Consider the following 15,946-nt stretch of genomic DNA (forward strand, 5'->3'; position numbering starts at 1 on the left):
GCTGCGGCTGTTATAATGAACTGATCTCAAGCTGCCATCAATGCACACAAAATCATTCTTTATTGAGAGACGGCTGCAGAGAGCGAATCTTAAGCCATCAGGTTTAGTGACGGTGTTCGGTCTCTGGTAACTGAAAGCATCCAGACATTTTTCTGTGTGTTTTAGGGTGTTTTTTTTCCCATGGGAGTTTCAGTTTAAATATTAAAATGCAGAAATGGTAACAGAAACAGTAAATTGAAGGATGCAAAACTGCAGGAGGCCAGAGGTTGTTTCAGTTTAGGTGAACTTCCTCAGAGTAAACCACACCGTTACCATGCTGACACTGGAAACCCACAATGACGACCACACCACAGGCTCAGACCATGTTTGTGCATGGTATAAACATTAGTGCAACAAGCCTTATGAAAATTAATTTTGAGCAATCTAGAGAACTGACTTAAAACTCCCTATTTTACATTTTTTGTCCAAATTCATTAGATTGATTGTTTTATGCGGTATCATGTGTTTATTATATGTAGCCTACTGTGCCTACTGTATGCAAATAAAAATGTGTATAATATGAATAGGAATAGGAATAAAACTGTCCTGCCTTTGCATTTAGTGACCAAAATACACTTTGTGGTCAAGCCAGTGTACAAGTAATCCAAAGTAGATTCATCATGTCATCATGAGCTCTGCCTTGTTTTGGTTTTATTTCAATCTCATTTACCTGACGATCATGTGACGGCATGTGAGGCATTAATACGCCTCATGTCATTCTTGTTATGTCATTTACATATATTCAGCATTTTGGAAACCGGAAAACATGTTGAAATTCAAAAATGAATGTCTTTGTGAGGTTTGCACCTTGAGAACTGAGGCTTTCATTTTAGAGACACTGATAAAGGATTACTGCTAATGTGCCCATGATTCATCGAGGCGGAGTGGTTTGATATTGAGGGTCCTCGATTGAGATATTCATTACATCAGCTTTCTTGATAAAACGCTCTCTCATTCATGAATGTTTTAATGTGGCTCTGTGGGGACCAGCTTGAGTTTCTGAGTTTGTGTCTTTTTAATACTCTTCAATCATCTAATTTACATGACAGTGACTTTGAACACAATAATGGCCTGTCTTTGATTAACTTTTCCAGCACTGCCATGTAATGCATTGAAAAGCTGAATTATCTACATTATGTTTTTACATTTCATATTTCATATATTAACAGCAGTTTTATTTTAAATACAATTAAGTCCCAGCTATTCATGTGTCATTTTTTCATCTTACTGTCATCTCATTTACATTGAGATTTAAATAATTTGGCTGTGAATGAGAAATGGATGCATACAGTATTAATAAGATTTTAGCTGTATAAGTATATTTTTACAAAGATGGATTTTCGCTGCTGTCTCCATGAATGACATGTTTAAAATGGTAATGCTGTGTGAGCTAATAGTGAGCTCTTTAATAATGGTCCAGTGTCGTCTTTCTCAGAGTGAAATGCCTCAGTGGACAAACTCCAAATCTATAAATCTGCTCATTGTAATGCAGTTTAAACGTTGCTGCCTTGGCCCTAAAGATTCACTGTGAGGACGTGATATTCTGAGGGGGACGAAAACAAATTAAATGAAAAGCTCAGTCCCCTTAATCTCTGACTCTCGTGAGGGTAGTGGTCTCAGTTCATTATTATTATTATTGGTGGAAACAAGAGAGACATGACGGAGCATCAATGGGCTTGAATGAGGGAAAAAAGCCCGAAGCCTAATAAACTATAAATGAAGGTAATACAACAGAAACAGGAGTGAAATTACGATACGATACAATACGATAAACTTTATTGTCCCGCTCAGGGAAATGTGTCTTGGTCATGAATGCCTTGACAGCCACAATGACAAATTAGTGGAATAAATGAACGACTCGCTTAATGAAAACATTCAATGAAAAGCACTTTATGTGTGGACTTTTAATGGAGTCACAAATTTCAAATATGTATTCTCAGTCTGTGCATAGATTGATACATTAACCTAATTTGACCCCACTGCACCAGATTGTGACTGACAGATGTGAGCTGTCAGACTGTCATATTTTAATATTCCAGTTCATTGGATCAGTCACCTTGACTAATCACAGCATTTCCTCTCCAGAGCTGCCTGTCTCTCTGACACAGTAATGGTAGATCAGCTGTGTCGCTGACAAAAGCAACATGGTCACATCATGACAACCCTCCATTATCGTTAACACACCCGAAACTGTTTTGGTTATTTTCATCCATACAGACGGTGGAGTTACTGAACAAGAACATCCGAAGAGGAATAGTGAACTACTATGACGACCTGGACTTCAAAAACATCATGGACTTTGTTCAGAAGAAGGTAAACTCACGTCACTCACACTGAGCAACATGCCTTTGATTTGATTTGATTTATTCGGATCCCTATTAGCTATGGCAATGCCAAAGCTATTCTTCCTGGGGTCCATTCAACATATTTGCAGTGTATCAATGCAATTTATGTCCTATACAATACAATCCATGTTCAAATACAACATAAAACACACACAAAAAGGTCAGCAGCGGCACGTAGAATTTACACATCATAATGTCAATACATGTCCACATATACTATATATATTGGTCACACAATAAGTTTCAATCAAATGTTGCCTGTCTGCAAAAGACATAACTGAAAGGTATGTATTTGCTTTTTAGATATGATATCATGCACAGGCAGTGAACGCAGCTCAGACAGCTGATTAAAGATCCACGAGTGAACTAGGATGATCACAGCAAGTCATGTCCAAAATAATGAGAGAGCATTTCCGAGCCAACACAGTGCACCTGCTCCCGGAGTACATCAAGCTGCCTGAAGCTCAAATCTCATTACCAACTTTTGTCAAGCACACTGGGATGCTGTGTCAGGGGGCAGGAGAACGATCACCCATTGAGATTCACAAGCAGCCTGCAACAAACTCCACTTGTTAACAGAAGAGAAAAGACAAATGTTCCTTCAGTCTGCAGGTCTCCACAGCCTCATGCCATGAGGGACTGTGTAAGCGTTTAGCCAGTGCAGCAAGATCGTGTCTTTATTAAATGATATCCTAGATGCTTGAAGGCTCGTACTGTAAGTGGTTACTTACCTGGTTGTGTGGCAGCTGAGTTGGTGGTTAGGCAAATGGGAGCTGAAGCACCTGCACATCCCGCCGCTGTCGGCCTGGTCAGCTTGTAAAAACTTGAATCCACGAGTCTGAACTTTCACTTTAGCACATTGGCAGACTCAGCAGGTGCCTTCCCATAACAATTTACTATTCAAATTCACATCTCTTACTGTCTGTTTTTCAGTTTAGGCAGTCATGATGATTTTTGCATGTTTTTTGTGGAGGCTTTTTCGCATTGGTTTGAAGAAGTGGGATTATTTGGAAATGATTCACATTCAAATCTAAATGTGATGACAGTTGTGGAGGTGTGAGTCAGACTGATCAAGCCACACTGACAAAGCTCTAATTAGTTTACTGTCAAACTCTTACTTCAGTATAATCCTCTCAGCATGTACACCTAGTTTCAGCTCATTGTTTGTTTGTCTGGTCCAACTTGTTCAACTTTCAACAGTTTTTCATTGAAAAAGAAAAAAGCACCAGTGTGCACAAACTACTCGGCACCAAACAGCAGACGCACAATGTTGGAGACATTCAGGAGGAAGGAGAAGAAAATAATGAAATTGCACTATAATTCTTCATACTTGACTCCATGATGCTAATATTGATCAGTCAGCAGTTTGTCACAAGTTACATTAAGTGTCCTTATCTTGTCAGGTTGCGAGATTAAGACATTCATGAATCTGTCCATCCATTCTCCATCGATTTAAAGAGTCTATAATCAGTGTCGGCTGTTGCCGCGCTGTCAGGAGGAGTCGTTGCTGCTGGAGAGACTTCAGAAAGTGGTTGTTCAGTTTGTTTGGGTCAAAATATGACCTTGGCTTTTTAAGTTTGGGCATTACTCCACAGCGTAGATGAACCTGTACTTGGTTATTCACTTCAAAAGCTGATCCACTTTACCGTCGTTCCAAACAAACGGAGGCCAGTTTTCCTTTGGCAGCAAATTTTTCATATTTTATCCTGTGATGTGCTCTGTGAAGAGCTTAACTGACTGGTGCTGTGATGTGCCCGCCGTGATAGCAACAAACAGTGCTTCAGTAATGGTAGGGAGCCATTTGGCAGCAGTGCTGTAAAGCTCCTTCTCTATAAGTATTGTCCCGTCATGGACTAAAACTAATGGTTGGATCAAGGGTCCTGCAGCAGGAGAGATTTAAGTGTTTTCCTGGAGGACATGGAAGTTTGTGCGGACTGAGCCTGTTTCCACACATAATGGGACTTGTGGATTTATCTGTGTTTGTGAGGACAGTGGACTGAATTGTGCTTTGCCTCGTGTGCTTCTGTTGAGTCAGTGGTGACCATAGACTAATGATGGTGACACATCAGTAGCAAAAAAGATGAGCTAAAGATTGCATGCGAATTATAGGTGGTGTTGGATTGGATGAATTTTTGTTTGTTTGTTTTTTCCCAGTTCTTCATAGTAGTAAATATTTCATTCCTGTCACATGCTGACAGCCTCATGTCCAGCAAGTGGAAAACATTTCATGGAATTTCATCTCAGGAATGTCAACTATGTTTTCTAAAGGTCAGATGGGACTTTCCTTGAAAATATAAAGTTCAGTGTCAACTAAAAACAAACCCCACATTGTTTTTGTGTAGAACTGCTGTTGTCTGAGTCTGGTAGATTTCCTGTGAGATATTTAAGTGTCAGACTTGACACTGTTGTACCACATGTCCAGATCGGGCTTGACCTTAGGTGCAGTCATATTACGCTTCATCAGAGTGGAAATTATTACCTGATTAACAGGATAACAGTAGAAGATAGTCTGATAATCAGAACATCATCGTTCAATCAGAGATATTGGACATGTTCCGGTTCCACATTTTCAATTGTAAAAATTTTGGGCTCATCTTCATTGATAGGAAATTAGACTGTTTTGGACAAGATTATTCTCTCAAGGGATCAATTTACAAGTATGAAAAAGAAACCCAACTGAGTGGCAATGAAAATAATTGTTAGTTGCAGTTGTAACTAAATTGTTTGAAGCATTGTTATCCCTCTAACCCAGTGTGTCCCACCGACTACATTGTATCAGATCTGCAATAGGAAATGAGAAAAATATTATCTTGGATCTATAACATAAATCCATAGATTAGTGGCATTTCATATCATATCCTGAGTTAATCTAGGTCTATCCGCTGCACCTGATGCAAATGTGACATTTATTACACCAGAGATGGCCGTTGGTGTCTTACACACTGAGGGAGACACCAGTACTGCTCTATCCCACATGTTACATTGCATAGTTAATCATGGCACTAATCATAATGTTGATGAATGAAAAGTCTTAATGTAATAAGTTGCCAATTTTCATTTCTCTCTTCAGCACTCGTCCACTTCATAGCTCAAATAGTTGGGAACGTTTTTCTGTGTTCTCATAGCTGCTGCTGTAGTGCTGTAGCTGGAGTGTGTTCATATCTAGAAGTCTTACAGCAGTAGCACAAACAACAGAACTATTCAGTCATTCAGACAGACACTGACTTCATTTCCCAAGTGCTGTGTGGTTGTTTGACATAAAAGCGAACATGCATATTTATGAGTTCATTTCTGATTCATCACAGGCATCGTTGTTGGCATTTTGGCAAAGACAAGTCAAGGCAGTTGTACAGTTTAATGTGTTCTTATTTTACAAAGCACACATTAACTGTACCATGCAAACTTAAATATTTGAACAAAATAATAATATATCTTAATATTGAAATGTCTGTGTGTGCGTGTGAGTCTTTGCACACATACGTGCTTACTGTGCACACACAGCACCTTAGTCTGTACATTGTGTCACACACTGTATCTTTAGTGATGTGATGTCACTCATTTTCTTCAACGTGATGAAGATGTAAATCAAGGCCAGTCTATTTAATTCATATAGCTCAATGTCACATATAAGAAATTTGCCCCAAGGTGCTGCAGACTGCTGCTTTTTTAGTCAAGATTTTATCATCGAGGTTAAATATTAATTAAGTAGTTTTTTTCTTAAAAAATCTCTGGATAATCCGAATATACTGGATAAATAACTAGTTCGTTGACCTTTTACCTTGAGTATTGAACATTTATTGGTGGAATTGTTCCACCAAAAGGGAAAAAATAAATGATAAATGATGAAATGAGGAGGATTAAAGTGTTATATTTAAATTATTTAAAATGCATAGGATAGTGTTGCTCTCTCAAGAACCAATCTGTAACTCCACCTGTCCATTTGTCACACCTGGTCTCATCTGTTAGACCTGGAGAAGCCCCGATTGATCAGTTGGGTCCACAGACTGTGTCCATCCATTAAATAGGAGGCTGGCTTAACATTGGCAGAAACAGTCCATTATTCATAGGCGAATAGATTGTTTGTTCAGGTTGTGTCACTGTAGATCCTCTGCTGCTCCAGCGGAGCGTCTCCATAACATACGACCTCCTCCTTTATATTATGTTGCAGTTGTTTTGACTGATAGATTGCATACATACTAGTACTTGTTTTTGTGTGCTTTTCAAAACACATGACTTGTTTTCCACCAGCTTTTGCATCTATAAGCAGGAGGCTATATATAATCTAACCAGCTCTCACACTACATTGAATTTAAGTTGAAAAATGTTAAAAAAAAAAATATTTTGAGCTGCTACTGTGCTGATGGAAAGTGCTATTTTTTCCCCACTAACATCTACCATGACTGTACAAACTACCAATACTGATTCAAAGGCATCTAAACATCCTCTGAGAAAACAGACCCAAGTAAACAAGACTAGACCAACGCTTTGTAGAGGTTGATGTGCAAAATTGAGTACATAGTTGAAAACAGTTGTTAAACCATCATGGCATCACATTTGCATTCTGTCTGTTTCTGTCCTACTCGCTCACATACACAGTAGTTTAGTTCCTCCTAATTTCCAATAAAGCTCTTCTCATTTACATGTTGATATCAGACACCCGAGTAACACAACATACCGACAGTCCCTTCTAAGCAATATCCAAGGTGCTGTTCCGCTAAAATCCTGATTTGTTTTTACATCAACCTTGTCTGACAAAACCACCAAGCCTAAATTTAAGACGTAGACTGCACAACCTATTTCATTTCATTTCATTTCATTTCTCAACACAGAGAGAAAGTAAGAAGCAACCGATTGTGTGTGATTTAATTTCCGATGCCGACTTAGCATTTCAGTACCAATATGAAATGTCACATTATTATTAGTAAACACATGTGCTCAGTCGCGGGGAGTGAGACACTGGATGATTAGTTGTGGTAGGGATTAGTTTTGAAATCAGAAAAAGTTTTTTGTTTCATTTTAGAAGTTTCCTGTGTTGCCGTGGTGGTTTAGTCTTTTACCTTTTTGTTATTAGCTCTGTAAGACGTATGCCTTTGTTCTCACACATAATTGTTAAAATCCATGTGTCCTGAAGGCTGAATGATGATAAGAGTTAGCAATGGAGAGAAGGTACTGTAATTAAATAGGAATGCAATTTTAGGTGTTTGTACTTTTCTAATTCAATTTTATGCTACTTTATATTCCACTTCACTACATCTTACAGCTTTAGTAGCTAAGTGCTGTTAAGATGGAGATTTTACACAATCTCTGTTAAAAATTGTGGGTTTAAACAAGAAGTTGGTAAATTGGGTCACATTTTGGGTTTTAAAAGGGGGAACTATTCAAGTCCAGTCGCTTTTTCACTGTTTTGGCAAAAACATTTTCTGCAGTGCATGTTTTGCTGTTCTTTGTGTCGTTTTAACTGTCATAAACAAGAGATTACAGATTACCGGGTTTGTGTTGTAGTGCCGTAAAGCAGTTTCTTGCAGGATAAGATCTGGCGTACTGGGTCAGAGGCGCTGATCTTGCCAGGTTGGTTTTCAAGAGATGCTAGGGAAGGCAGAGAGCCTCCATTCTCCCTGTAACAAGTCATTTAACGATCACAATTACTCCGAAGCTGTTTTAATAATGGTAAAAATCTTGCATATAGTTCCCCTTTAACAGCTTCACCAAAGAGTGATCTCTCCCTATTAACTTGCCGCATGATTAATCTCATACATCTTATTAATGTTCAAATGATCTAGGTATATCAGGAAAAAATCATAGGTTTGCGTGTGCGGTCTACTGGGTTCCTTGTCACCCTGAGTTAACCCCATCCATGACCCTGAACCCAATTTGTATTTAATGGTTTTGTAATTATACACTGCTTCCAAATTCTGTTGAGATGTTTTAGTACCTTATGGCACCAACTATAAATAATTTGAGATGGAGGGCGAGAGGGTGAGCCACCAAGTTTAGCAAAAATATAAAAATAAAAAAATAAATTGTATAATTTTCAGTCAGCACTCATGCGTGCCACAGCATGCATAGGTTCCATGTAATCATGAAGGCAGGGAGCACAGAATGGACTGACTTGCATCTTTGCAGCACACCATTTGAGAAACCAATTAGCCATCCAGTTAGTTATGCATTCAGCCAGTCTGCCAGTGAACAGCTGGTCATCAGTCACTCAAGCAGTTGGCTACAAAATCACTCATCCCCTCTGTATGTTCTGCAAAACACAGCCAACTCTGAAGGATTTTCTCCCAGTTATTGACATCTGAAGAATATTTCCCATCCAACAGTGAAGAAGACAATAAAAAACAGAAAAAGAAAACAGTAAAGAAGGGTCAATTTGTGACACCAGTAGAGAAGTCTTTGTTTCAGGGTCTAATAGAAACAGTGTGTGATTGAAACAGGGATGAAAAGAGGAGGAAACCCATGAAAAACTAGTCCCATTTCACTTGACTTTGTGTTTTGCTGTATAGCCAGCAAATTGTTGTGTAATCCAGCCATCGATCTGAAAGTGACTGTGGAGAGTCTCTTTATAGTCTGAGAGGATGGAGGGACTTCACCTTTTCCTGCCGTCTCGTTGGTGTTGACAAGTGTTTTGAGGGATTGGTGCTTCACGTTGCTCCCGTGAGGATGCAAAACCCCCTGAGCCGCACTCGATATCAATCTTCACGGAGAAAGGGTTTACTGCACAACTGTTGGACCAGATTGTTTCCTGTACAGCTGCTGCTAATAAATTGGAAACTTAAGTGTCAACTTTACTTTTGGATTTATTTGCAGACATTAATCTCGTCATAACTGCTTTACTTTCCTTTGACTTTTGTTTGGGCCCTGACCCAGTGATGGGCGTCCCGTGGCGTCCCGCCAGTGAGAAGGAGTAGTAACTTCCTGGCACACCGGCATCATGTCAGCATACTGATCGCACCGCCTGGCAAAGAGCAGCTTCATTTTCATTCATTTATTCATCTTCTCTCTTTATTTCTCGTCTCACCCTCTTACTCTCTTTCTGTCTGACCCTTCATGTTATTTGTCCTCTTCTTGGCTCTCACTGCCTCTCTGACTCACTTTCTCTTTCTCAAAAAAAGCATTTGTCTTACTAAATGACTACATAGCACAGATGATAATGGCTCTTGAGTTTCTCTGCGTGTGCGCTCTCTGCAGCAGCTGTGTGTCTCATATCTACAGTAAAAAGTGACATTAGAGGATAGGTATGATGTGGATTGAGAGTTATAATTTGAGGTTGTGCTCTTCTTGCTGCATTCTATTAATATTATGACTTTACTGCCACGACAAGTCAAAATGTCCACATTGACAAATGCTCTGTTGTCGTCAAAATTATATGGTTTTTACACATGGACAGACCATTTGTCTTCACAGCCTTCAAACAATATTACATAGTAACACTTAATCAAACCAAATAATGAAAGAGTTTCAATGTTATTCAAAGGCTCACAGCCTAAAGCAATAATCAATGCTTATCAAACCTTATTCATTGTTCCCATGAAGTACAGATGTTTTCCTGAGGGTTTTGTCAGTAATGGCTGAAATAGAGAGCAATAAAATATAATTGGTTGGTGTCACACTATTTTGTGTCTGTGAACCAACAGCAGGAGGTTGTCAGGTATCAATTTGCTGTGTGGGGCTGTTAGTGTTATTGATTGAAGGGGAAACACTTCAGTCTTTGAGGCTGCTGCTTTCAAATAGTGGCTGGGTTTGTTGTAGAGTGAGTGAGATGTTATTTTGACTTTGGATTTAAGTTTTCTCTGTTGTGAACAATAGGACACATCTGGAGAACATCGAGGATTTAAAGAGGATTTATTTTGTTATTTGTTGTTATTATATGTATTGAGATATGAAGAAATGAGGGAAAACGATTCATTTTACTGGATCATTGCTAATTGACCCTTCGCCAACTCCTCCCACCAACGGCTATTGTCCAATCCTACGTTAGCAACCGTAACTATAGGCCTGGCAAGCTTTCCGCAGTGAGTCATTACGTTTGCTTTTGTGGACACATTTTGAGACTAGGACGAAAAACATTTGTTTGTAGAGAAGGATGTTGTTGTTGCTGCTGCTACTATGGCGGTGGCGGCGGCGGCAGCAGCAATATAGAGATGTTCAGATACGAGCTGACTTTTTTTTCGACTTGAGCAAGTGTAAATATGGGGATAACCATATGTTCACCTCCGAAATGACAGCTGTATTTTTACCGCGTTTACCTGGGCTTTTAGGCGAGGGATCCTCCAGGCAGGGACTGCTTTCACTGACTGATACAGCGGTGGGAGAAAAAAAAACAGCAGCGAAAGCTGTATGTGGTTCACAATCGCCCAAAAACTTGCAGTTTGACAACGTTTCATGACCAGTGAGATGACGTAAGTCTTCGTGGGTTGATAGACGGTAAAATTACCAGTCCTTACTGCTGCTCTGTACATTGTCCAGTCGTGTCGTTGAACAGATGTTTTATCCTCCTGCGCGAGTCACGTCACTGAAAACTATGAATGATCTTTGTGACTTCTTCTCTCTATTATCTCAGAACAGTTTATCCAGAAATTTGCTGATATTTCCTTTGAAATCGATACCAAATACTGCCAGGAGCATGGCTGGGAGTGAAAGCTTGCCCGCCGTAGCAACAGTAACCAAGGGGGCGGGGCTTACGCGAAGGGTCAATTGATTGTACTGATCATTTACAAATGTCTCTTGTCCAAATTAATGATTCAGAGAAAATGATAAAAATGTTTGTGATTGAGATACAATATTAATTCAAAAAGAAGCTATGATACTGTTCGATGTTATATTGTAATATCGTAATTGATTGAAACCATGTTGCTCTACCTTACCACCACCTGTGTGCAGATCTTGGCAAAGCAAAAGAGAGACAAACACCCAGTATGAAAACAGACTCATAATCAGATGCAGATTGTCATTAATTATGGTTCATTTCATTGCAAAGTGTTACTGGCGTTGCATGAGCACAGCAGCGATAATGTTTCCAGAGTTGTTTACTTTTCATCTCCCCTCTCTCCTCCCTGCCTCTGTCTCTCATTCTTCGTCTTCAATCTCCCTCTTTATCGCTCGTCTGTCCTCCTTCCTCCCTTCTTCCAATGAAATTTCTGCCCTCATGTCTCCTCTTTCTTTCTCCCCCACTTTTCTCATCTCTGGCAGTTTAAGTGTTGCGGAGGTCAAGAGTATAAAGACTGGGCGGTCAACATGTACCACAACTGCTCTGCACCTGGTCCGTTGGCCTGTGGCGTCCCTTATACCTGCTGCGTTACTACCAAGGTTAGTATCACTATCACTTTAACTGTTGGTTATTATTTACAACTTCAATTTACCAGATGATATAGACACCAATACTGTTGTTACTGTCTGTTATAAGCTTCCTTATATAGGTAATACTACCACCATTTCTTCCACTCTTGGTTCTACTTGTTGTTATTATACTGTATATGTGGGCGTTTGAAGGTCGGTGTTGGACACAAGCATCTGTAACATTATGGCTTAATTTATTTATTACAGGTCTGTTGAACGCCCGAACATTCGCTTCAGTTCATATGTCATTATAATAATGGCTGTAATAGTGTGGTGTTGCATTTAAACTGCATCTCCTCATCCTTAGGATGGTGATTAAAGCTTGTTCTATGCTAGACACACTCACAGGCAATTTTCTCCCACACAAAACATCACAGTTGTTACCTTTAATTTAAACACCTACACTCTCCCTGAGTTTATATAGAGACAGCCAGACGAACAAGATTACACTCCCTCATGGCTGAGCTCATGAGAGGGAAACCACTGGTCCTTGTAAATACTCACTTCAGTTACCACACCTATGCAATAACATTTCTTATTGCAAAAGTTTGACTTATTGCTCTCATACCAAGGTGAGAAAAATGTCAACTGGTTATTTTCCTGTTAAGAAACAGCATAGTATATGACGACTCTCATCATTTAATTTATTTCTCATGCCATTGTTTTAGTATTTTCTCTATTAGTGTTGTAGCTGTGTGGCTCACTTCTGTTAACAATAAAGGAAACATTATTATAGAGCCTAAAGGCAGTTAGTGTAAAATTGTAATTTAATGTTAAGACATGAAAAAGTGACAAATAATACTTTCTCTTGTTGTTCACTTTATCAATTTTTTTTAATAACTATTAAAATAACTTGAGCCACTGCCTCCAGGATTCATCATCTCTCTATACTGAAAGTCTCACATTGCAATAATGTGGTTTGTTGATCAAATTGCTCAAGAACACATCTGGTCTCGACATTTAGGAGTTGACAGATGAAGAAAGATGACAATGACAACACACGATGCACAAGCTCAGCAGCAGAATGGAGGTCATGTTACTGACTGACAACTTTATTTTCAATACTTGTGACTGTTGTGTGAGAAGTATCAGGTATTTTTTAATACATATGCACTCTATTCTTCAAAATGCCATTTATTTGGTACAATAGATACAGCTGATGTCTTTCTCGAAGGTCATTTGTTAAAGATTCTGAAAAAAGGGTTTATTATTCATATTGAGATGATACATGGTTTCCATATTAAGCTGCACATCCATACATTATAAATCATCAATTACAGTTCATGAATAGTGGCTCCAGTAAGTGCGGGGACAGTCATTCAAATGTTGAATTATCTACTGCAATCTGAGCAGGGAGCTGAAGAGCAATTAACTGCATTTGAGTGTGCAACGAGTTTCTATGTGGACTTTTCCCAACTTTCCGATAAAATTAACACAGAAGAGTCAACATCACCTCCTATTTATCAAGTTGATATCTGTGAATCATACTTGCTTTTTTTTCAATTTTGGTAGTTTGTTTTCCTCTTAAAGGGATAGTTCACCCAAATTTCACTCATTTTCTACTCACCCTCATGTCGACTAAGGGTTGGGAGAAGTTTCAGAGTCATCCGTGCCTTTTTGGAGTTACAGGGGGGCTCCGTGCAGCACTGCATTGCCATATGACGGTTGCGAACAGGGCTCACTTTTCTTCGTCCACACCGGCAGAGCAGAACTGGGTGTCGATTTGCACAGACACAGGCAGAGCCACTGGGAGCTTCCGCTACAAACAAGCTTAAAATATAGACTTATTTAATTTTTTTCGGAACAATTTCTCATGTCGGGGCTTCAATACAAGAGGGACATTACAGACGAGCAGTATGGAGGTATTTGGATGTTTTTTGGTGTGTGGTGGTCTTTTTGCACAAAGAAAAGTGAGCCCCGTTCGCTACCCTCATATGGCAGTGCAGTGCTGCGCGGATCCCCCTTGTAACTCCTAAAAGGCACGGAGGACTCTGAAACTTCTCCCAACCCTTAGTCGGCATAATGGGTGAAATTTGGGTGAACTATCCCTTTAAGTTATAATTAATTGTGATATTTCATAGACGGCTCATGGAAAATACAATGACAGTTTGGTTTTGGTTTAATGAGTGTCCCCCACATTTCCACTTAATCGTACCAATCCCAAAGTAATGAATAAGAAATATCCACTAAAAAATACCTGAAACTTGTATAATGACTTAAAAACTGTGATCACCCCTTTCCTCCTCTTCTTTCTGTGGCAGACGGCCACATGAGACTAGCAGTTTATCTTATCTTATTTGAATACATGAATATATTTCAATATTTCAAAATGGAAAAGGCTTGGTCACACACACACACAGACACAGACACACACACGCACACACACACATACACACACACACCGCACAGTCTAAGGCAGTTTAGGTGTGTGTGTGTGTGTGTGTGTGTGTGCGCGCGCCTCTGTTTTTTGTACAAATCCAACCTCTAAGGATAGTTTTGACTGAAAGCTTGTCTTCTTTTCTCTGCTGTTGACTCCCCTTGATGCTCAAAGCCTTTCACAGGTTACTGTCGGTCTCCCAGCTGCTTTTTATTCCTCCCTTTTAACTTTTATCTCCTGTGTCTCTCTGCTTCTCTCCCCTCCAGCCGAATGAAGTTGTGAATACTTTCTGTGGCTACAAGGTGCTAGAGGCAGAGGTAAGATAATGAAGACTGACTTACATGACTGAATTAAGAAAAGACCGACGTGTCTTTTGCCTCCATTAAAGTGCAGTTCCTCTCAACTGGAAATTCCCGCTTTAAAACACAGAACTTGAAGTGGCAATAGACACTGCAACATGGATACTGTGGCTCCTGACTGTCGTCCAAAGCAAGAACAACAATGAAAATGAAAGCACAGAAAAACACTTGGCTGTATTCATTAATGTGCAGGTTTCATTCCTTATAGATCTAGCAGAAGTAAGGCCCAACTAAAGAGTTTGCTGCTCTCTCCATAGTTGCTCTGGTCATCATCAGGACTGGACTAATCCTAGAAGTTTTAATGGCCCTGTCGGTGTCTTTAGCACCTCTCTCTCTCTCTCTGGTCGTGGTAGATAAGTCCAGGATTGAATTTCTGTTACTGCGACCATGGTTTTCTTCATCAAGAAAATGTTCATTGAAAATTCGCCCTTGATTTATCTTGTTTTCTGTCACTCTCAGTCTTCACCTTTGTTGCCACCTCTACCATAATCCTATAAATTAGATTCACCTGGAACTAATGCAAACACAGATTTTTGTCATTTTATTGCAGTTACTGTTGTTTACTTCGTAATGGTTTAAAAAAAGTGTATTTTCATTTTAATAATGAGGCTTACTGTGTATTTGTTTATTAGTGTTGTGAAAGGTAAAATACATGTTTTCAGGTGTTGACTGAAATCATTGTATAACTTGTTTAACTGGGTGTAATTGTGAAAACTGATGGATGTTATTATTATGTTTCTCTTAGCGTTTGTCCCTGACTGAAACCATTCACATCAGAGGCTGCACTGACGCTTTCTTCATCTGGCTGATGGACAACTATAAGATTATGGCTGGGCTGCTGTTAGGGATCCTACTGCCTCAGGTACACACACACGCGCAAGATTGACGATGAAGCCATTGTTCAGTATATGACATCAATGCCTTCTCTGGAAAATGTCCATTTATGTATGTGTGTGTGTTGATCTCATCATAGCTGGTTTAATCTTTTAACTGAACTCTTTTTAACTCAAATGGTTAACCCTCTCCCTGCTCGAAGGGATTTAACGAGTGCTACTGTAGTTTGTTTGTTTGTTTGTTTGTTTGTTTGTGTGAATATCAGACGCACCGTGAAATCAAATTTTAATCTACATTCAACAGCCTGTCTAATAGAAATGACTCCTGTGAGCAGGAGGAAATGTAAATTCCTCTACGCCGGCTATATGTGAAGACTCCAATGTGTTAGCAGTGATAAAATAAGCAGGACAATATTTGCACACTGGCTAGTTTCATTAAGGGTTCAAATGAAACAGGCACAGTTTCCAATATATCAAACTAATGACAAATACAATATTATATTCGAATTGAGTTTAAAACTACAAACCTTTTGAAATTGTCTTTGTTATTTGTTGAATGTTGAAGAAACACATAATGGGCTCATACATTTGCATTTTCACTTCATACCCATTTTCCTTTTTACTCAGATCTAGCGGAGGATGTGAGAGTGATAGAGG

The 15,946-nt window shown here is 39.3% G+C and overlaps 1 protein-coding gene across 2 annotated transcripts in view; it reads left to right on the forward strand.

Annotated features, from left to right (window-relative positions):
* The window catches only part of tspan15 (tetraspanin 15), a 28,753-nt gene that overhangs the window by 11,658 nt on the left and 1,149 nt on the right, over positions 1 to 15,946 (forward strand). For both annotated transcript variants that reach the window (XM_085763470.1, XM_085763462.1), the window contains exons 4-7: positions 2,257 to 2,352; positions 11,574 to 11,690; positions 14,364 to 14,414; positions 15,202 to 15,318. In XM_085763470.1, the coding sequence (XP_085619596.1) occupies positions 2,257 to 2,352; positions 11,574 to 11,690; positions 14,364 to 14,414; positions 15,202 to 15,318 (381 nt within the window). The remainder of the gene's footprint in view (positions 1 to 2,256; positions 2,353 to 11,573; positions 11,691 to 14,363; positions 14,415 to 15,201; positions 15,319 to 15,946) is intronic.

This window comes from Trachurus japonicus, chromosome 3, assembly GCF_045865225.1.
Source record: "Trachurus japonicus isolate A0001 chromosome 3, Traja_1.0".
NCBI classification, from domain to species: domain Eukaryota; kingdom Metazoa; phylum Chordata; class Actinopteri; order Carangiformes; family Carangidae; genus Trachurus; species Trachurus japonicus.